This window comes from Gambusia affinis, linkage group LG12 (genome assembly GCF_019740435.1).
Source record: "Gambusia affinis linkage group LG12, SWU_Gaff_1.0, whole genome shotgun sequence".
In the NCBI taxonomy this organism is placed as follows: Eukaryota; Metazoa; Chordata; class Actinopteri; order Cyprinodontiformes; family Poeciliidae; genus Gambusia; species Gambusia affinis.
In genome coordinates this window covers 27336240-27359488 of record NC_057879.1, presented here as the reverse complement: position 1 = coordinate 27359488, position 23249 = coordinate 27336240, and the positions used below count along the sequence as shown (strand labels likewise).

Sequence of the window (23249 nt, the reverse complement as noted above, 5' to 3'; positions counted from 1 at the left end):
ATTCACACCAAAACACTGAGACATTTTTACATGAGTTTCACATATTTATGATAAAAACTTGGATTTTCTCTGATGTCAAAAATAAATAAAATAATTTTGTCTGATTAAAAGCTTCCATAGTTTAATAGTTTGGTGTAAAAATGAAAGAATTATTTCAGACATTCAGAAAAGGCAGAAAAGCTGAATAGATAAAACCAGAGGCTCAGATTTTAAACATCATTAAATATTTTAAAAAAGAGTTGAACAGGAAATTAAAACCTTTTGTTTTATTTTTAGAGAAGAAACGTCCAACACGAGTCTTCAAAATGAAAACATGAAAAATATTCTCTGAAATCATAAAGTCAGAAATTTGAGTCAGAAATGTGAGAAATTCCTGAGAAACTTTTGGTTCCTTTGAATCCGAAGTGAAACCATGAATGTTTCAGATGTTCCTGTTTCATCCTGCGGAGATGTGATGAATGAGTGAATATCTCATGATGTCATTTGTTCTGTGGTGATGAATCCGTTCAGCTCTCAGCAGCTTCTCTGTGGTCAGACCAGTTAATGGAATAACTTCCTCCCAGTAAAACCAGCATGTTGACTTTACTGGTTCAGAGCAGAAACTGATGAGTCAGCGAGCGGCTCGACGCGTCGAGAAACAAAAACAGGAAGAAACGCGTCGTGTAGACATGCTGAGCCCTGGGCGCACTGCTGCAGGAGAGGTCAGAGGTCAGGGCACCAGGAAAACTAAATCTGGAAAAATGTTTTTAATAATCGTTTTCTGTCAGTGAGGTGAGAGCAGAGCAGCAGCGTTCCCTCTGATCCGTCCAGGTGTGTCTCCATGTGAACCGGAGCCAACAGGTGAAGCCCTGGAGGCTTTCCCAGCCGGTCGGACCAGATCTGCGTCTTCTAATCTTTCCTCAGCATCTGATCACGTCGCATTTTCTCAGCGGATCACAACAGATCACAGTGGATCCCTGCTGCCTCTCCAGGCCGGACCCGATCAGACGATGGGTTAGAGCGACGCTCCGCAGGACATGCAGACACGTTTCCTCCCGCAGGAACAGGAAGTGTCTGGTTTCTCCGCTCTGTGGGGCTCCGTCCTGCGGTTTGCTGCCATGGCGATGAGGAGGAGCAGGAAGCTGCTCATGATGGTCGTCCTGCTGCAGTTCACCAGCGGTGAGCAGAAACGTCTGAACTTTTCCTCCAGCAGAACAAACTAGAAGTTTAAACTCAAGTCTAAAACAGCTGAATCATTCCTGCTGGTGTCCTGTGGGTTCTGGTCGTGTTGTTCTGGTTCTACTGGAACAAATCAGAACCATTTGAACTGAATTCAAACCAAACTGGATTCGGTTCATTTTACTGACAAACATTTGACAGTTTTTCATTCAACTTATTGCTCAGCAGAATTAAATGTTTTATTAAATGTTTGTAAGGAAACCAAAAGTTTGAGAATTTATATTTTTAAAAGAAAAGAGCGACAGAATCTCAGTGCATCCAACAATCTGATGGGATTCTCCTGCAGGCGTCGGGACGCTGCCGCCTCCTGGGACCGTCTGCATGGACTCGGTCAACATGAGACACGTCCTGCGCTGGACGCAGCCCACAGCATCATGCAACTCCACCGTGCTTTACTCCGTCCAGTACCAGGGGTGAGTAAAGTCACAGAACCACCGATCTGATCAACAGAACCAAACGAAACCGTCCAACAAACACTGCAGAGGAAAATGTTTGCTGTCAGTGATGAATCATAAATATTATTGATGAATCATAAATATTATTGATGAATTATATAAATATTATTTCTGCAGATGAAAAGTTTTTAGGTTTGGTGAAAATTCATCAGAATTTGAAGGTTTAGTTTTTGGAAACTGAATTAATTTACAATAATTTGACTCAACAAAAAACTAAAAGTCTGCAGACCTCAAAGGTCAGAGGTCACTAAATGGATTAGATGCTGATAATTAATTTTCTGTTGGGACTAATAAAGTTTCTGGATTTGACTAAAATCAGCCGTTTAGAAACACGTTTGGTGATTTATTGATTGAAGAAGTTATAAATAATCAAAGTGACTTCAGTGAGAGCTCTTGTTTTTCCTTCCACTAACTTTTCCCTTTTTCTGCTCCTTAATCAAATCTGTCTCTGGCTTTCAGCAGACGGTAGTTTTCCTCTGTATTTATTTTCTAATAATACATAAAAACAAACTTATTGACCTCTAATGCATGAATAATGAATAATTTCTATAAATGAAAGCAGCTTCTGTTCAGCTGCTCAGAAGAGTTTTTCTGTTTGAGTTACTTATTAGAAAAAACTAATATTTGCTCACATTTAGAGTCTATAGATAATACAGGGCTGAGTGAGTGAGTGAGTGAGTGGGTGGTGGTGGAGGGGAAGAAAGCAACAAGTTAAAACCTCACTATGATTTCTATTGTTAACAGTTTTTATCTGAACCTCAGTATCAGGTTTCAGTGGAGAACCAGTTTTCTAATGTCAACAAGCCGCCTGCCGTCCAACACGGTTTAAAATACGACTGCAGAGGAAGAAACACTGTTTGCTGCAAGATGCAGGATTTCTCATTTATTTACAGGAACCACACTGTTGCAGCCCAAAGGTTCTGGGTTCGATTCCCGGCCCGGGGTCTTTCTGGGTTTTCTCTGGGTTCTCCAGCAGAAACATGGCTGTCAGGTTGAATCGTCTCTCTAAACATAATAGACTCATGAAGACAAACCTTGTTGAGGTTGTTAGTCAGAAACTACAAAACCTAAAACATTAAAACTAAAACATTAAACTAAAACATTAAAACTAAAACATTAAAACTAAAACATTAAAACTAAAACATTAAAACTAAAACATTAAACTAAAACATTAAAACTAAAACATTAAACTAAAACATTAAAACTAAAACATTAAAACTAAAACATTAAAACTAAAACATTAAACTAAAACATTAAACTAAAACATTAAACTAAAACATTAAAACTAAAACATTAAAACTAAAACAGTGAATGAAACCAGCAGCAGCTTCAGACTAGATAAAAAGTTTCCAGATGGAAGCAGCTCATGTTTTCTTCCTCTCACAATGAAAACAGATTAATTTATCAGGTAAAATTAACACAGACTGCAGAGACAACATGTTGTTTATGAGCAGCAGCAGCCTGACTCTGTTTCTGTTTTAGTTTTGCTTCATGTTCCATCAAACCGACCCGACCTGCTGGATGAGGCAGGTGAGTCACAGGAGCAGCAGGTCAGAGTGATCAGCGCTGGCAGCCACCAGCTGCCTGACTGACAGCTGCAGCGTCTGCAGGGGGAATCCAGATCAACGGCTGTTGAGAAACGTTGATCCTGGACCTGAGGTCAAAACCAACAGAAACATTCCTGACAGTTGGAGCGGACAGATCAGCCAGGATTACTGAGAGTTTCTCCTGGAATCAAACGCAGCCGATGGAAACTTCAGAGACTGAAACCCGACCGTCAGAGTCCGGCTGCTTTCTGAGTCACTTTGTTTCCTCCTGCTTCTGTTTTCAGGGAGTTTGAGCTCCTGATCAAGAACGGCAGCTGGATAAACGCTCCTGAGTGCCAGAGGATCCCCCTCACCAGCTGCGACCTGACCTTTGACCTGGGATCTGACTCCAACTACAGCCTGCGGGTCAGGGCGCAGTGTGGCTCCAGGACGTCCGCCTGGGCCAGATTTCTGTTCAACAGGAACAACAGTAAGAGTTCTGAACCGATTCATTAAACCCAAACGAACAAGTCCATATTCTACGAGGCTGAAGCTCCTCTGGTCTCACAGAAACTAAAGTTCACACAGCCGGTCCAAACTCAGAGTCCGGATGGAGTCCGATTTTCTGCATGTTTGTTCATTTTATTGATAAAATATGATCTCAATCAGACTTTATGACCCCAAGGTGATGAACATGCACAGAACAACGTCGTTTGTCTCTGATGAACAGAACCATGTTAGAAACTAACTCGGCACGGTGGAGGATGGGTGATGATGTGGGCTTGCTTTGCAGCCACAGAACATTTAGTCGGAAGTTTTGGTCCAAACTGGACAGCAGCAGAGTGCCTGACAAACAAAACAAACGAGGAGTGGCAGTGGCCTAGTCAAAGTCCTGGTTGAGCTTTTCTCTGTAGGTCAAAGGTCGTGTGTTCAGGAAGTGATCCTGTGATCACGTCTCTCTGCAGTCACGCCTCCAGTTCCTGAGCTCAGGCTGACGGCGGCGGGCGACATTCTGCTGGTGTCCGTCAGGAAGTTTCCTCTCACCGCCGTTACCATGGTGACGATGTGGAGGAAAGACAAAGAGCAGCAGGTTGTTTTCTTCAGCTTTATGCTCCTCTTCCTCTCGTTTCCATCTTCTTCTCCCCCTCAGTTTATTTCTGGTGTCCAGAAGAAAAACTCTGATCATCTCAGACTTTGGAAGCTCAGCCTGAATGAACCGACCCGTTTCTCCCGCACTTCTGTTTCTGTCTCCAGACTGAGACTTTCTCCATGCCAGCGGACCAGGAGGTGCTGCAGGTCGCCGCCCTGCAGGAGGGAGCGGTGTACTGCGTCAAGGCGAAGGTTGTCCTGAGTCTGGAGGTGCAGAGTGGATTCACCCACAGCCACTGTGTTTCCATCACAGGTACAGAAAACCGTTCAGACTCCAGAAACATAAACCAGGTTAATCAGCAGCTGTAAGAATAGAGCTGTTCTGGTTTTAAAAGTCTTTATATCCAAAGAATATCTTTCATTACTGATGGTTTCCACAGTACAGATGTTTTCATACTGCTGGTCCAGTAGAGTCGGTTTGATTGGGGCCAAAGGTCAAACCTTTGCTCCAGCTGCTGTGGTTCTCCTTCTCTCTGCTCTGACTCAAACAACCAAACTCTTTGAGCAACCTGTTCCCCTCCTGGCCTGTGGGGGCGCTGCAGCAGGAACCATTGAATGAAACAACCTGAAAAACTCTGAAGATGCTGAGCTCAACTTCCTTCTTCACAAAAACTAAATACAGATTTTAGTGATTGGAGGATTTCTCTTTAGTCTTTGGTAAAACAACACAGGACATTTTTCCAGCTAGGCTAGGCTAGCACCTTTGTTTTGGTTGCATTTACCCAGAATGCCCTGCTCTGTAGTCTGCCCTTGGAGCGTTCTCAGGTCCGCTTGGTGTTTGAATTCAAACTGAACTAAAGTTCACTTCAACTGAACCCAGATTGAGGTTTGGACCAGAGTTCGATTAGCATTCACACCGCGCCTAGCGAAGCGGACTGAACCGGGCCGGTTCCTCCAAACACTCGAATCCCATTACAAAACGGACGAGTTCCCAGCCGGCTGGAGCTTTAATCAGAACCGTGCCTGGCTCTCCTGCAGGTCCTGGCGCTCCGGCGTGGAAGCAGCCCACCGTGGTGACGGTGACGGTCGTCGTCACGCTGGGCCTCCTGATCGGGTTGTTCTGGTCGCTCGTCCACTGTCGCCCCGACTGCTGTCAGTATTTCCAGAAGGAGCCGCTGCCGCCGTCGCTGGTGGGTTTCTAATCTTCTAACTGCAGATTCCAGTTTTTATTCTGTTTTTTGTTCTCTAGACAACGTCAGGCTCATTGGGAGATCACAGAAATATTTCTGAGTGCAAAATGTGAGAAAATTAGTTTGAAGAAAAAAGGCCAACATTTTCTAAGTCTGACAAGATTTTCTTTTTCTTATTTCTAAGTTTAACAAACTGTTGACATATTATTATGTTTTGGGGAATTTTCTCCTGGAGGAACTTTTAGATTTCTAAAGAGGAACAAAACAAACTATTGTAATGTACAAAATAAGAAATAAAAAATGTTGCATTTAAAAACTAGTGCTGGGGCATTTCTCTGAAAAAAAAAACTCCTTAGTGGCGTTCAGGGTAAAAACAAAAACAAAATCAATAAAAGACTCAACCAAAAACAACAACTTGAAAAAATATTTTTCTTTTAAAGTGACAGAAAAACATAATTGATTGATTCACTTTTGAACATCAAATTTCTCATCCTGCCTTTCAGGAAGAAAATGTTCCACAAAACAAGAAAATCCCTGACAATATCTTAAATATTTTAAATGAATTTATTTTAATGTTGAAACAGAATATTTGGTCAGAAATGGACATCCATGTAAAATGAGATATTTTATCCTCCAAAGCAGTTTCTCTCTGAATGATCCCATTTTCCACTCTGACGTTCTTCCTCTGCTCAGACATTTTAGTTTTTCTCTGTAATCATGAAATAGAAAAATGATGATTTGATCCAGAAACGGTGGATTTGCTGCCATCGGTTTGGCTGGATGTTCGGCGTTTCTGCTGCTCTCCGTTTTGTGAAACTGGTGTAGAAACAAAGCAAACAGCAGAAAGGTTTGGATTTAGATCTGGATTTATTAAATAATGTTGAAATTTTGAACCGGGTTTTTGTTCTGTGCAGAGCGGAAACTTCACCGTCTGGATTGCGATTCCCCAGCAGAGGGAGGAGCTTTGTGAGGAAACGCCCCACCTGCTGAGGGGCGGGGCTACGTGACCCCAGCTCAGCGCCGCTCCACCTGCACCTTAAACAAGCTGTCAGGGCTGCGTTGTGATCGCCATGGAAACAGCCGTCACCCGGGACGACCGGGGGTTTCCCGGGTCCGGCCGACTGAAGGAGGTTCTGCTGTCTTCTGGTTTAAAACGAGGCTGGTTTAGGGGGAGGAGGTCAAAGGTCACAGCTACAGCATGTTTGTGTTGTAGACAGTAAATGAATGTTTCTATAAGCTGTTGTCAGAAGATTCAAGATTCTGGAAATACCAGAAAAACATCACATAGATGTTCATGTTATATTTACAAATAAAAAGTAAAACCTAAACTTTACCAACCTGATTAAAAACGAGGATTTGGTGAGTTACAGGTTTTTATTTCTTTATTTTCCACCATAACAGATTTATTTTAACCCACTTTATTCAGGATTTGTGTCAAATTAAAGGTGGTTTTATATTATATTACATTATATTATATTATATTATATTATATTATATTATATTATCTCTCAGGGTCTCATGATTTTACCAGGTTTGGCTTCAAACTCAGAGATCGTCTGGAGAAAGACAGAAACGTTTTGATATATAAACTGTTTTATTGTCTCATTGTTGATTCATTCAACCTTCAGCTCTGCTGCGTCTTTTTATTTCAAAGATTTTTGTTTTTTATTATAAAACTGGTTCTTGTTTTGTCATGAAAAGATTTAAACAATATAAACAAATCGTTTTCAGGGTTTTGTTACCATGGCGACAGCTACAGTTTCCTCCACACAGGAAGTGATTTATTGCCCCGTTGCCATGACAATCTTAAAGCTGGACGTCCATGGACGCTTTTCTTTCGTCTTTATTTCAGTTTATATCCTTATTTTTTCTAAAATCAATATTTCTGTCCAAACTAAAAACATTTTTTGATTCCATTTGATCAACAGTTCAATCAAATTTAGACTTTAGATGGATGTGTTAAACATTCATGTTGGGAAGTTAATCTTTCTTTTCTGCATTATTGTTCTGAGGGTGTGAAAGATTTTTCACCAGTAAAGATTCTCAAAATATCACAAATGAAGGTTTTTCATCCCGATCTGATTAAAGAAACGTAGAACTTCCTAGGTAAAAATAAAATAAAATAAAATAAAACACGGTTCTCTGTGAAAACTAAGATAATAATTTGTTAAAAATGTTTATCTTGAAGTTGTTTTCTGCTTTTTTGTGGACTGAATTTAAAATAAATGTTTTGTTTTGATTTTCCTAAAACAGAAATTATTTTTCTTCTGTTTTTTTTGTGGATGTTGAAATGTGTTTTTTAAAATGAAGTATAATTTTGTCCATATTAACTCAAGAACACTGATATTTGTCAGTCAAAAAATGAAGAATTTAAATAAACGGCAGAAATGAAAGATGTTTGTAGTTTCTTGATATTTTGATGATTTATGTAAATGATTAACTCCAGATCCATGAGGACAGAAGGACTCTTAACCATCACCCTAATCTCAGATTCAAGTTAGAGGAAACGTGTAAAAGGTTACTTTAAACCTAAATCTACCAGGAGTATGAATACTTTTGGCTTGAAACAGAGACAGACTTCCGGAGGAAGTAGAAGTGCCGAGAAGGAAACACCGCCCCCTGGAGGATAATAAGGACGTTAAAAATGTATTTACGTCAAAATAAAACATAAAATGTTAATTTTATGGAATGATTGATAAACATCCCGTTTTTCTGTTAGATAAATATGCATGCAATAGTTTAAAATTAAATGTTCTTACACCTTGTTGGATAATTTAAAAATTTAGAATGAATGGGAATCAAAATTTAACTTGTAGAAACTTCTAATATTGTTCTGATAATTAAAGATGTTGTAAACCCAACGTGCCATGAAGGTGTTAGTTTAACTCTGTAAATATGAAAACATTGCAGTAGAAATATTTAGAGGGTTTAGCACTTCTCAACACTTAGTATACATAAAACGGGAAGATTTTACTTTCTACACTAATTTAGTTTTTAACTGGACCTGCTCCATGGTCAATGGCTGAAGGTGTGCTGCCACCTAGTGGACAGAGGAGGAACTGAACATAACCCAGTGGTGAATGAAAGCTGAGCTCAACTCGGTTTGTTATTGGACTTTATTATAAGTAAACATGAGAATTTCTTCTGCAATTATAATTACACTAATTTATGTCAGTAATTTGACACAAACAGAGAAACTCGTGTTTAAAAACAATCTTTAGTCAGCAGTCGTGTGAGAATTTTCTGAAAATTAACTTCAAAGTTCTCAAAATACACAAATGGTTCAAAATACTTTAATCTGTGTGAATAGAAATTCAATGTTAGTTTTTGAACCAAAATGTTAACATGGTTATGTTTTGAAATAAGACCATCTCTAAGCAGTTAAAGAAAAAGTCGGTTTGATTTTCTCAATTAAATTCAGTTTATTCACAAAAAGCCAGTTCACAACAACATAGTTTCAGGGACTTTAGAAAAAAATAAATTCAATCCAATTATCCAGACGGATTACATGTATTCCAACTCAATTGTCGTTAGAAAACGGTGTAGTTAAGTTAATCTTATTTAAATTAGTTTAATAGTTTTGTTTTTTTCTCGCCAAGTAGATTGCACTGAGTTGTTAACTTAAACCATTTGTTCCTCCTGACTGAAAATCTGATACTGAGCTGTTAAATTTGCAATAATCTCTCCTACTAAGCATTCAATTGGACAAAAAACCTCCCAATTCACAAGAAGAAACCTCCAGCAGAACCAGAGCTGGGATTTAAGTGTGGAGGTGATCATTGTGTAAGTTTCTACTCTGGCTCTTCTGCCGTTACCATTTATCTTTCCCAACAGTAATCAACATTCACATAAACCTTAAAAGTCCTTATTGTGGAACCTTGCAAAAAACACAATGAAAATAATGCAATAAGAAGGAAAATCTCTGCACAAAGGACAGATTTTTCTTTGAAGTAAGCAAAATAAAAATAATAACAAAAATCTACCTTTCCACCCAAAGTGAAAAGCAGATACACAGAATCATCAGCAGCCCAAAGACTCACAGCAGACGCCCGTCTGATCACGGTTCACACAGATTCACCAACATAACTCCAAATTATTTGAAGAAAATCTCAAATATTTGTTCAAACATGGACTTTAGAAAGCTGAAATATTTTTGCTGTACTTGAGACACTTGATGCACGATTGGCTGGTATTTTCAAAGCAGCCAATCCAGGAGCATCGTTCATTTTCCTTGGCACTGATTGGCTGAACCCAAAGAACGGCTAAAAGGAAGACTGTGGATAGTGCCAAAACTGTTCCCACTGGATGTATTAATGAATATTAAGATATATTACACCTTGTCTGAACTGTTAAAATAATAAGAGTTGTAAGAGTCTTTGAGGCGGGGTCTTAGATATTCACAGGTTTTAGATATTTGTTAGCAGATGTGATCCTAACCTTAACAAGACCTGGTGGAAACATCTTTAAAATGACAAAGTAAAACAATTTGTTTTAATTCCCAGCAAAACCCACAAAATACAATACAATTATTAGCAAAGCTATTTAAAGAAGCAAAAATCAGAGAAACTGGAAACATCCCAGCCAGTGTTGGTAGCTGGCTGATTCTTGTCTGTTTTTAGATTTGTTGTGAAGCGTCAGATTACTGATGACCCAGAACTTCCTTCTCTACTTTAGCTATGATCTCTGCCTTTTCCTTCATCTTCATCAGAGACTGAACTCTGTCCTCCCAGCCCGTCTTGGCCTCCTGTTCCTCTCCTTTAATGAGCATGTCGATGTATTCTGGAGTGGAAAGGGGATTTGGGTTCAGGACTATCTCTTTCATTCTGTTCAGACACTTTGCAGCCTCTGCAATCAGTTTCACCAAATCATCCTGCATAGATTGATACTCCAACATCAGACTTTTCATCAGCTCCTCTAAGGTTACCTTCTGTCCACATAGTTTCTCGTATTTTTCTGTCAGTTGTTTCACAGTTTGTGCTTCATCAACTTGACTATATTCCCATCTGAAGCGCTGGTTGGAATGCACATTCCAGAAACATTTCCCTGGACACACCTGACAGTATCCATCTTTGTTCATTGCAGAACATCCTTTCTTACCATCGTCATTCGGTATGCCACAAGGATAGTGACAGGTAACATAGCACTGCATGCAGTTGGTAATATAATGCCCAGTGTGAGAAATATCAATTTGCCTGTTCTTTCTCTCAGTGATGTGAAACACAAAGTTCTCATTGTTTCTGATTTCTGCTTCATGCTCTTTGAGTTTGTCATTCGTCTCCCTGATATCCTCTAGCTTGGCTAAGCCCAGTTTAACCTGCTTCTGCAGCTCCTCCACTGTACTTTCCAGGTGCTTTCTTTCTTTCAGGATCTCATTGGTCATTGTCAATCTTATGGTTTTGATGTTTGCTAAACTAGCAAAGAAACCAGCCATGTTCTTCGTCCCCATGTTCCAATACTCAAAGGTTTTCTCCTCATTGGACCAGATCTTTGCCACTAAGGATTTGTTGTTAGCAAACAGCACTGAGTTATTGAATTTGAAGTGAACTGGCAGCCCGTCTGCACCTTTAGGACATGGGACACCGGACACTTTGATGGCCTCTACAACTGGTTGCTGCTGCTCGTCTGTAAACGTCACCAGGATCCTGATGTTTTCTGCCACATCTTTGCCAAAGATTGAGAGTGCTGAATCAAACACATATCTTTGTGTTGATGTCAGTTCAGTTAGACCAGCCTGAACTACGAAACACACAGTATCAACTTCACCAACACCTTCCTGGTTAGCAAAGAGGTTACGCTGCTCTGTGATCTCCTTGTCTCTGTCTCGCCACGATTCCCCCAAAGCCTGGAGTGTCTATGATGGTGAGGGAGTAGTTCACCCTGAATCCCTCCTGGTGGTAGAGTTTGTACACTGTGATTTCTGATGTCTGACTGTGAACCTGTGAGTCTGACTGACCTTCATCCACTAACTTAAACCGAAACGAGTCTTCCCATCTAACGCCTAGGACGTAGTTTATCATCGCATTGATGACAGTGGACTTCCCAGCACCTGCAGCTCCAAGAACCATGATGTTTCTGTTACAATTCATAGATTTCTCTCCAAAAGTGAAACTCTTACAGCCATTAATGTTGATCTGTTTCTGTTCTAGATGAAGTTTGTAAATCGGGGTGCAGCCGGTTTGCGACGTTATTAGAGTGCTTTTCCCTTTGACAACATCAGCCAATCGTTGAGCTCCTGGACTTGACTCAACGTGGGTCTTTGAGTAACTTGACCCACTGTTACCTGACCTGAATACATCTGAACTCAGTGTCACTAAGTCTGTCACTGTGATGATGTCCAGCCAGTTGAACCAAAGTGTGATATTCACAGCAACTGAGAGAGTTGTTATCAAAGAGGTTGAGAAAGTCAGGAACACAGTCACTGTCACTATTAACACTCCTAATATTTTAGGGTTCTTTAACCCTGAAGGGAAGATATGTGTCAGTGAAATTATGTTAAACCGATGCAAACTAAATACTAAAGAGACAATAAGTGAGATGGTTATTACCAGCATGTTTGACATGAAGAAGAAGACAGAGATCGTCAGTGTTAACACTCCTGATATCTTCGGATCGTCTAATGCCAAGATGACCAACTTTAAAAGGTTTCTTCCGGATGTGAAAACATCCGTCAGGTTGATGATTTTCAGCCAATTGGACCAAAGCATGACGTTCACAGCAACTGAGAGAGCTGTTATCAGTGAGGTTGACACGATGAGAAGCACTGCGATCGTCACCATCAACACTCCTGATACTTTAGGATTCTTCAACCATGACGGGAAGAAATGTGTCAGTGTAACGATGTTAAACCGGTGCAAACAAATGATTGCATACACAGTAAGTGAGAGGGTTATTACCCATAAGTTGGACATGAAAAACACAGTGGTTGCTGGTGTTAACACTCCCAACATCTTAGGATCATCTAATACTGTGAAGATGAACTCAGAAAGGTTTATCTCAGATGAGAATACATCCTTCAGTGAGATGATTTCCAGCCAATTAAACCAAAGAACAACATTCACAGCAGCTAAGACAGTTGTAGTCATTGGGTTTGACAAAGTGAAAAACACTGTGATCGTCACTGTCATCACTTCTGATATCTTAGGATCATCTAATGCTGATGGGAAGAAACCTGGCAGTGAAATGATGTTCAACCAGTGCAGACTAAATACTGCAGACACAACAACCAACAGAGTTGTTGTGAGGGAGTTTGACCTGATGAAAAACACAGTGACTGTCAGTGCTAATGTCCCTGAAATATTAGGATCATCTAATGTTGTGAAGACCAACTCTGAGAAGTTCCTCTCAGATACAAATACATCAGTCAGAGTGATGATGTTCATCCAATTAAACCAAAGAACAACATTCACAGCAGCCAAGATAATTGTGGTCAGTGAGGTTGACAGACTAAGAGACACTATGATTGACACTGATGCTGCTCCTGATATCTTAGGATCATCTAATGCTGATGGGAAGAAACCTGGCAGTGGAACGATGTCCAACCAATGCAGGCTAAATACTGCAGACACAACAACCAACAGAGTTGTTGTGAGGGAGTTTGACATGATGAAGAACACAGTGGTTATCAGTGCTAACGTCCCTGATATCTTCGGATCGTCTAATGCTGCGATGACCAACTTTGAGCGGTTCCTCTGAGATATGAATACATCAGTCAGTGTGATGATGTTCAGCCAGTGGAGCATCAGAAGTACAACCACAACGATGAACAGAGTTATGCTCAGTAACAGCCACGTCTTCACCGCCATGGCAGATTCTTCTTTGTTGTCAATCTGCCTGGAGTCAAACAAACGGAAACAGCATCAAAAATAAAATGTCATCCTATGAAACAGTGACATGTTCTTTTATTGCACCATCTAATCAACATTAAGAGCAGCATCTGTTGCAGACTTTAGGCTTTGGATATCAAGCCTATAAAGTACTAGCATGTTGACTAACACTGGCCTAGTCCATGTAAGGCTGACCTCCAGTAACACCCTGCTAGTATGTAAGCAGTACTACATAAGCTATTACCAAAATGCTAATTTTAGCTTTAATGCCACCATTAGCATGAATGGCTATCAGAAGCACATCAGCTAGCACTTTATGAAAACAATAGCGTATAAGCTAAAATTAGCTACAATGCTAAGGTTAGTAGTCAGTATGTGGGCTATCACTAGCATGTTGACTAATGTTGACTTACCTCCACTCACTTTGTTACGTTTAACTTTAAAGCTGCAGTAGAAAACTTTTATAAAATTGTTTATTTCACATTTTTGTTAAAACTTTCACTATGACACCGATAATCTGTAAAAAACAAAACAACAAAACAAAAAACAGCTTTTCTGCCTCTTTCCAAGGCAGAAAATGATGCTGATGATAATGTGGATCATCAGCAGGACTAGCCTGCCAATCAGAGCCAGGAGGAGGTTCTTAGCGCTGTCAATCATCCTTGTGAACCCCATTTTTTTACAGATGTTATACTGTAATGTTATTATGACATTTATATTATAAGGTTTCCTACTGCAGATTTTGTATGTAGCTTTTGTCCTATTCCAAGCTACAGGATAGTAGCAACAGCTGCCCTGAGGCGTTCTGAGACAGGTGAGGCCGCCGTGCACCGGCGCCACCTGCTGGGCCCTCTGACCATCACCAGCAGGAAACGCGGGTGCAGTGTCTTGTTCAAGGACACAACGACAGATGGGGATTGAACCAGCAACCTCGATTGCAGGACGAACTTCTACAACCATTTTCCAATAATCTGATTCGATAATCTGATTTCCCAGATTTTCAGCAGCAATCAAGTTCCAGACACCCAGCATAGATTTGGTCTAATAGGAAGAGAACGGGGTGTGGATTCAAAATGTGGAAGAAGAAGAAGAGATGGAGGACAAAGAAAACGGTACGAAAAAGGAAATGAGAAATAAACTTTCCTCTGTCAACATAAAGTGGATATTCCCATTAATCTCATACTAAATATTCATACCTTAGCAGTGAAAGGGAATATGGGCTGAATTTTATTATAGATCCAGATTTATATGGTGTTGAGACATCAAGTGTTGCAACAGAGTAATTAGAGAAAAGGGAACTAATCTGAGGTTCTGAACAAACGGCATGACGTCACGTCTCCGAGCAAAACTGGTTTTAAATCATTAATTCAAGCAGGAAGCCAAAAAGTGAGCCTGGAATGTGACACCATATTTAAAAAATGTTACCAATCATGCAGATATTTAGTAGAGCAGATCTTTCACTCATGGATCATTTTCACATAATGTGTTGAGTTAAACACAACAAACCTGCTTCAGCTGCTTCAGTCAGTATCTTTCAAAATCCTGAAATCCAATAAAAAGAATATTAATGAGCCTGATTAAATTATGCAGTAACATTTATAAACGGAAACATGGAAAACACTGAAGTTTCTCTTTCCTAATAGATTTAACCAATAACACAGTTATCAGAATAATTAACATGTAGTAACCTGTAAGAAGAGGTTAATAACGGTTATTTCTGTGATGCAATGTTAACTGATCAATTTAAAACATGTCATATTCAGTTTGTCTGGGAACTGGTCAGGTTTAATCTGTTGCAAAACTAATTCCTGTAAACATGTAAACACACAAACAGAAAACAAACGTTTGAACTTCAGCTCTTTACATCTAATATCTCACATCATCAGGTTTAACTGTTTTAGTCAGAAGTTTATTTGACTTGATGCAGTCAAGAACTTAGAAAACACCAAACAACTTTAATTCAACTATTGAAAGAAATCTGGAATTAAAAAATACTGAACTTGTCAGTTTATTCCTGTAAAAGTGAAACATGGAGCAAAAGACAAAAACTCCCAAATCAGGGAAATGAACCAGATCTGAGCTGCATGTTGGGACATTTCTTCCCCCTGCAGCCGGTTTCACATGTTACATGTGAAAACAGGAGAAACATTCAAACAACTCCAAATAACTTCTGAGGGTCGGTTATGTTTCTGCTTTTATGGTTTCACTTTATTTTGTGTCAGTAGAGTTGAATTTTCTGTTTATTCTGTTATTTATTTGTGGGACCTGATCAATTTATTCTGTGTAATAGTGACACAGATTGATAAAGAACTGATTGATTGATAAAGAACTGATTGATTGATAAAGAACTTTTATTACGTTTCACAGAAAGGAGAATCAAACATGAGGAGTTTCACATGAACTTATTAGTTATGCTTTTTGTGGCATATTTCCAAAACATCCATTCTTAATATTAATGAGCATTAAGTTACATTAAAGGCTAAATCCACATTTTATGTCCAGTTTTAAAGATTTTATTGTCTAGATTTTAGGTGCATAATTATTTTCTCAAACTTTTCTATTGGACTAAAATCTGTTTGATCAACATGCAGAAATGAGGATTTCAGATGTTAAACAGAAGAAGCTGTTAAAGAACAGATTATGTTTCAATCAATCAAACTGATAAATGTTTTATTTTTACAAGGTTATTTGATAATTATAAACATTAAATTACAATTATCTTAAAAATTGTTACTTCAGGGAAGATAAAGAGAAACTAACCTTTTTATCTCTCTGAGTTTCTCCAGTCTGAGGTTTTTGTTCTGCTGATAAACTGCATTTATTAACAAAAAAACACAAATTATTTACTGGATTTGACAAAAAGAATCTGCAAAATCAAATTTAAAGATAAAACTTTAAAAATGTAAAAAAGAAAAAAATGTGTTTCTAAACTTACCAACTTTTCTTTGTCAGAACCAGAGGGAGATTTCTGGGTTCAGTTACTGCAGCTGCATTTATAACCTCAGGATGAAGGACAAAGCAAAAGTGAAACAACTGATAAAACACAACCACACACACACACACACACACACACACACAGCCACACACACACACACACAACCACACCCACACACACACACACACGCCCACACACACACAACCACACACACACACACAACCACACCCACACACACACACACACGCCCACACACACACAACCACACACACACACACACAGCCACACACGCACACACACACACACACACACACACTTACACTTTCAAAAGAAAAGGGTAAAAAGCTTTTGGCATTTTTTCTGTTAGATGTTCAGAGTGAGAAAAAAACCCTCCTGTGTTGACAAGTTTTAAATGATTTCTGTGAAATGAAAGGCGACACGTTTCCATTTCCTAGAACTGCCAACCCTCTGGGGAGCAGTGGGGAGGTAATCAGGTTTTAACATACAGTCTGTTTAAAATCAATCCAGTGTTTGCTTGGTTGATGGTCCTGTGAAGTAATATTAATAGTGATGGATGAATCGTTCATTTTAAATATTTGGTTGGTTGAAAATCATTTCTAACTGATGAACTCAGGAGATTCACAAACATTCACAAAATGCTGCATACATAAAATTTAACTTTTAAAAATAAATTATGAGCTTCAATTTATTTATTTTGGTTATTCTGAAGCCTTACATGGTTTCTTTAAAGTAAATGTCTTTGCAATTTACTTTTTGGTATACAATAAATGTCGAGGTATATATATATATATATATATATATATATATATATATATATATATATATATATATATATATATATATATATATTCCTTTAAATAAATGTATTTGCTTCAAACTACTGAATTAAATGAGTTTAGATGATTTGTGTCTTGATTTAATCTAAAACTTGTGTTTTAGATTAAATCAAGAACATAATCAACAAATATAGATTCAAACTAAAAATAAATCCATCCCTAATAAAATGCCAATCATAAAATAAATGTTTTCCCAGGCTGGTTGTCTCTCAACATTAATGACTAAATTACTTTCCTAACTTCAGCCTCTTTGGAAAACCTGGAAATGATGTTTGAGACATGAAAGTGAAATCAGTTCTGATCAGTGACGTGCGGTCAGGGGAGGCAGGTGAGGCAGTGCCTCACCAGCCATCATGAAAAGAAAGAAAATATATAATCATAAAGTAATTTAAATTGTTATATTCATCCGGTGGTTTGTACTAAAAAATATTTATTTTTCATGTAGCTTCACCAATTTCGATTTTTATTTGTTCAAAATCGCTGAATTTTCTTATTTTCCCATTCAAATGCTTGGAAGCGATGCCGGTGAGGCAGCAGCGAGCTCTACCTCACCTTGGATTGCGCAACCCCTGGCTCTGCGCTGGCTGCTAAGCGGAGAGAGCATGTTGCTGTACGGCGTCAATAAAATGGTTTAAACAAATTTAATATGTGAATTTATTTCCAATAATTTAGCTTATGTATATAATGTACAGTGCGTTTTGTCACCAACTGTGTTTGTGTAATGTGTTTCGTGTAATGAGCGATTATAAACGGCAGAGAACAGGTTCGAGGTGAGGCAGGCAGTTCTCTTGCCTCATGGCAGGGGGCGCTCAAGATCCCAGGCGTTCGTCTTGTTCACTCCTCAACTGCCGAGTAAGTGACAGCGAGCTAGGCTAAACGATTCGGGAAGCAAGTCAAGTGCAGCGATAGATTATAATAGAGATAGTGATTTTTTAGGTAAGGTAAGACAGTAATAACATTTATTTTGTTTTGTTTTTTAAGGAAATGTGTGTTTTGTGAGCTACAGTTTGTATGTGTAAGGATGCAGAAGTGAAACATAACCTGTAAACTGCTGTCAATCTATGCATCTATTTGCAAATCTGATTCTGATGACGTCAGTGCCTCACCAGCTATGAACCTCACCGCACGTCACTGGTTCTGATCTGATCGATTGAATTTCTGATCATCAGTCAATAACAGAAGATCCTGGACCTGAGCAGGTACCCAGGCTGGAAGGTGGGCTTAGAAACTATAATCTCACAGGATTATCAAACCTCCACCTAACGATCACACACCTACAGTTTAACTTTATTAAACTGTTCTGCACAGAATCCCACAGAAATGCTGCCTGGATTCTATGAATTACATTTATTTAACGAGGAGACGTACGCTTCTGCTGCTTTTCTAACCATGTTCTGAAATCATGTTGATTCTGTCATTTCTGGGAAATGAGTTGGAGGTTTCACTTCTTCTAACTGGTGACAATCTGATCCGTGGAGTGGGCGGCTGCTGTGGCGTCCGGTCAGTGGGCGGAGCCTCAACGATGACAGCAGATGTTTCCTCATTACATTATTGCAGGTTAATGTTTGGAGGAATGAGACAAAATGATTTTAATGGTTTTATCCAAAGTTTACAGTTTAAAATGGGCAATACTAACAAAATGTAGAATGAAAGTTATGAAAATAAATTTTCTCTGTTTGGGTGATAAAAATATAAATGTGTTGATCCCAACAACAAAAACAAGAGACGTTTAGTCACAACGGAAAAAAGAAATTTTTTGTTTTTAAGCGGCTTGAATGAATTTAGAGGTTTTTCTCTTTTTCTGCAGAATATGTATAATGTAGCAGGAAAAGCAGTTCAGGGTGACTTACAGTGACATTTGCTGATGTTAAGACAAAAACCAGAATAAAATCTGCTCTTTCTGTCTTGACCTGAAAGAACCCAAACTTTGTGGAAAATTCCCCGAGTCAATCTGAAAGTGAAAGGCAGCTTCTCACTTCTTCTTTTTCTGCCCAGTTCAGGTTCAGCTGCAGACTGGAGGAGCAACGGGTCAGAGGGAGGAGCAAATGGGTCAGAGGGAGGAGCAATGGGTCAGAGGGAGGAGCTCTGGGTCAGAGAGAGAAGCAAACGGGTCAGAGGGAGGAGCAAACGGGTCAAAGGGAGGAGCAAATGGGTCAGAGGGAGGAGCAAATGGGTCAGAGGGAGGAGCAAATGGGTCACAGGGAGGAGCAAATGGGTCAGAAGGAGGAGCAAATGGTCAGAGGGAGGAGCAAATGGGTCAGAGGGAGGAGCAACAGGTCAGAGGGAGAAGCAAACGGGTCAAAGGGAGGAGCAACAGGTCAGAGGGAGGAGCAAACGGGTCAAAGGGAGGAGCAAATGGGTCAGAGGGAGGAGCAAATGGGTCAGAGGGAGGAGCAAATGGGTCAGAGGGAGGAGCAAATGGGTCAGAGGGAGGAGCAAATGGGTCAGAAGGAGGAGCAAATGGGTCAGAGGGAGGAGCAAATGGTCAGAGGGAGGAGCAAATGGGTCAGAGGGAGGAGCAACAGGTCAGAGGGAGGGGCAAATGGGTCAGAGGGAGGAGCAAATGGTCAGAGGGAGGAGCAAATGGGTCAGAAGGAGGAGCAAATGGTCAGAGGGAGGAGCAAATGGTCAGAGGGAGGAGCAGAGCCTCCACAATTAAAACTAGAAGTTTACATACGCCACATGAACCTTTTTACTCACTCGGAAGTTATATCAGACCACTTGTCACTTGTTTTAGGTTACGTAAAATTACCTAATTATTTTTGCTAAATTCCACAGAAATATAAACAATAAGTCAGAGTTTTTTTTGTAGCTAATTATTTGTTTGTTATTTAATTGTGGTGCAATATTTTAAGGTCAGTAAGTCCTTTGCCTCTTTGCCAAAGACAATTATAAAGATGAACAAAATGGTCGACCACAAATACAAAAAACAAGAATAAATTATGAAACTAAACAGGAATGAACTGATATGGCAACACCTTAACAGCAATAATCGACACAGAGAAATCACCCAGCATCTGTTTTACTCAATGAATCCATAATTTAAGCAAAAGTAGTTTTGCCTTTGGAAAACAGCCACTGATAGCAGTACAGCAAAAACAATGTAATGTCTAAAATAAAAAACAAACATTGATGTTTTTAGAGCAGGCACAAACAGCTCTGAGAAAAACAATTTGGCTAAAATACATGTTAAGATAAAACCTTTTGATGACACCAACACAATAAGTTGGGATATTAATATCTGCATGGAAGTAAAAAAAATAAAGTTACCACAGTTTGGAAGATTCACCTGTTGTAACAGCCATGCTAATGGTTTGGCTTTATGGGCTAAACATTAGCATGGCTGCTACATTAGCATCTTTCCACAGCTTTCCACTAAGCTGCTACGCTAAGTATCAAGAGCTAACCGTTAGCTAAACTGGAGTTGCAGGTAAAACTAAAGGCAGCGCTGTGCTCCTACATTTTCAGCCAAACTTCTATAATTTTGCTGTTTTTGTGGGAAGAATCTGCAGAATATTATAGTGCAAACTAAACTGGTTGGAAACAAATCTGACCTCATTTCCAAATTCCTCTTTCTGGTTTCATACTGAACTGTGACATCATTGCATCATTGTACTGGTTCTGTTCTTGGTGCATATTTTCACTTTTACCTTCAACTAACTGATAAAACTGTGTAGCTAACTGATAAAACTGTGTAGCTAACTGATAAAACTGTGTAGCTAACTGATAAAACTGTGTAGCTAACTGATAAAACTGTGTAGCTAACTGATAAAACTGTGTAGCTAACTGATAAAACTGTGTAGCTAACCTCATTAACTCTGTCAGTGGGAGGATGTTGATCCACTGCAGCCACAGAGTGAGATCAACCAGAACCAACAGAGTCGTTTCCAGTGAGTTTGTCAAAATGAAAACCGAAGTGGCGGTTCGTGTTAATGCTCCTGACATCTTTGGATCTTCTAATGCTGGCATCACTACATCTGAAACTGGCTTTCCTTCTGTGAGTAAATCTGTCAGGGATGTTTTTCTGCCAGAGCAACAAAAGCAACAAAACCAAAACAACTCCAGCAACGAGGAGGCGGAGGGTCAGAACCAGATCCATCATGATCCTCAGAGCTGGTTCTTGGTGTCAATCTGCATATAATAAGAAGAAAAATTATAAAACTGTAGAGAAAATAGTTGATTTAATATTTAATTAACATGAGCTATTAATGCAGGTAAATTAAAATGATTCCTCACAGAAAATTAAACACTTCCACCAAAATTATGGGGGTTCTTGGAAAAAATATGTTAAAAATGAATTGGCATTGTGATTATTATTAGCTGTTAAATAAAGCTACTCTGATGAAAAATTAATTTCTATGAAAGTTTCACACATTTGAGTCAAAACAGTGAAAATCCTGTATAGTGCTGACAGGCAGGTATTAAAATTTTTATTATCATATTTCTGAAATTAATGTGAGTTTTTTTATTCAGATGATCTCATTGTTTGGATTTCCAGTCAGGGTCTGAAAAATTCCTGAAATCAACACAGAACAGATTTATTTCTTCTTGTTCTGATGAAAAACAGTAAAATATTTATGAATAATTCCAGTAAAATTGTGTGAATCAAAAACTGTTTAGTGATGTAGTTATTCTGTACACAGAGATAAAACCCTTCAGGGTTTCAATGAGATAAAGGTTTAAGTCGTTACTTTCTGAACATTATAATCTTATGAATATTAGAGATTCAGAGCTGCAAGCATCAACTGCATGTCTATAAAAACTCTCCAGTTGTTTGATGTTAACACTAAAACTTTACATGACTGGATGTATTTATGTAAATGATTGCAGGAAAAGTAAATAGAACTGATAACTGAAACACTGAAAGCCAAAAATAGTGAGAATAGCAAAGTCATAAACAGAAACAGATAATTCACAGAATGAAGTAACGATTTCCTCCAAATGTCTCCACCTCAATAAAAATGTAAAACTGCATGATTTCAAAGTCCATGAACATTTGATTATGGGAGGAAATTAAAGCAGTTGGGTTGGACTAAATCACATTTCTGTCAAAGATTAAAATGAAATGATGCAAACCTTCGTTGACTGTCCTGTCCTCTGTAGTTCAGGATCTGCAGGTTCTGCTAATCTGGGTTAATTTACAGAAATATGGGACAATTAGTTACAGACTGAGATTTGTTTAAGGAAATTAGATGAGCTACACAAACATCAGGCCACATCCCTGAACCAGGACGGTTCAACCTGAGCTCTAAAGCTCTGATGGGTTAAACATTTAAAAATGTTTTCCTCCTCGGTGTGAACTCAGGTTCTGGGGCCCAATCATCGATGCAGAAACACATGGGAGGCAGTTTAACATCAACAAGCAAAATGAGTTCAGCTTTGTTCAGACTTACCTCCAGATGTTCTCCAGAGATGATGAGAGCGAGTTCTGCGATCTTTCAGGGTTGCTGCTTCTTACATACAAGTCCTTCTAAAACACACCTACTTTTAGTCAGAGTGAAACAAAAACCATCATATCCCTTCTGGCTCACATTCAACTTTATAATGAAACATCTGAAGCCTTTACTTTCCTCAAGCAAGTGACATTTTTCTGTACTTCCTTGTAGGGAGATTATCATTCAGCTGATTAAAAACTCTTCATGTTTGACTTTTCCTTGAGTCATTATCTGTACCAGGAAGAAAATATTTTTGCTTTGCCATAGAAAACATCCTGAACAACAGGAAGTTAAAATAAAATAGTTTGTGGCTCAGCAAGGAAACCAGAAAGAGCAAATCTTCAAGTTTTTCATCAGTGACCAGTAGCATCTTTAGCAGAGTCCAATGGAAAGATAACACCAACACCAGTAGGGAGATTTAGCATTAAAAGATTAAATACTGTAAAATCACACTGAAAGATAAAATATCAAAAAATAAAACGATCTGGTCCATTATTCCACTGGAAGGACAAAACAAGCCACTGAGATTCACTACTTATTTAACATCGTCTCATTTCAAATGACTGTTCAACCAGGAAGATTCAGTTTGTTTAAAAGTGATTATGAATTCATGCCAGATGTTTTCCAGAGGCATGTGGCTCAGTGAGTTTGGGGGAAAAGTATCTGCAGTTCCTGGAGTATTTTCAGTTCTACTGATGTCTGATAAAGGCAGAGATGATCT

At 39.0% G+C, this 23249-nt stretch overlaps 1 protein-coding gene and 1 long non-coding RNA gene across 2 annotated transcripts; one reads left to right on the top strand and one right to left on the bottom strand.

Annotated features, from left to right (window-relative positions):
- Window positions 1-129: 129 nt before the first annotated feature.
- crfb16 (cytokine receptor family member B16) lies at window positions 130-7871 on the top strand. The gene is made up of 7 exons (XM_044135305.1): window positions 130-1158; window positions 1505-1631; window positions 3505-3689; window positions 4165-4289; window positions 4454-4601; window positions 5327-5478; window positions 6393-7871. The coding sequence occupies exons 1-7, from the start codon at window positions 1017-1019 to the stop codon at window positions 6483-6485; spliced, it is 972 nt and encodes a 323-aa protein (XP_043991240.1). The 5' UTR covers window positions 130-1016; the 3' UTR covers window positions 6486-7871.
- A 12050-nt stretch (window positions 7872-19921) lies between these two features.
- LOC122841787 lies at window positions 19922-22675 on the bottom strand. Its single transcript, XR_006372439.1, has 3 exons — window positions 22487-22675; window positions 22170-22221; window positions 19922-21224 (listed from the first exon to the last, which is right to left on the bottom strand). It is a non-coding gene; the product is annotated as an uncharacterized LOC122841787 (long non-coding RNA).
- Window positions 22676-23249: the final 574 nt, after the last annotated feature.

Coding starts and splice junctions, on each gene's coding strand:
- crfb16 (XM_044135305.1), top strand. CDS start 1,017: ATGCAGACACGTTTCCTCCCGCAGGAACAGGAAGTGTCTGGTTTCTCC. Junction 4,290..4,453: donor GGAAAGACAAAGAGCAGCAG/GTTGTTTTCTTC, acceptor TTCTGTCTCCAG/ACTGAGACTTTCTCCATGCC. Junction 4,602..5,326: donor CCACTGTGTTTCCATCACAG/GTACAGAAAACC, acceptor GCTCTCCTGCAG/GTCCTGGCGCTCCGGCGTGG.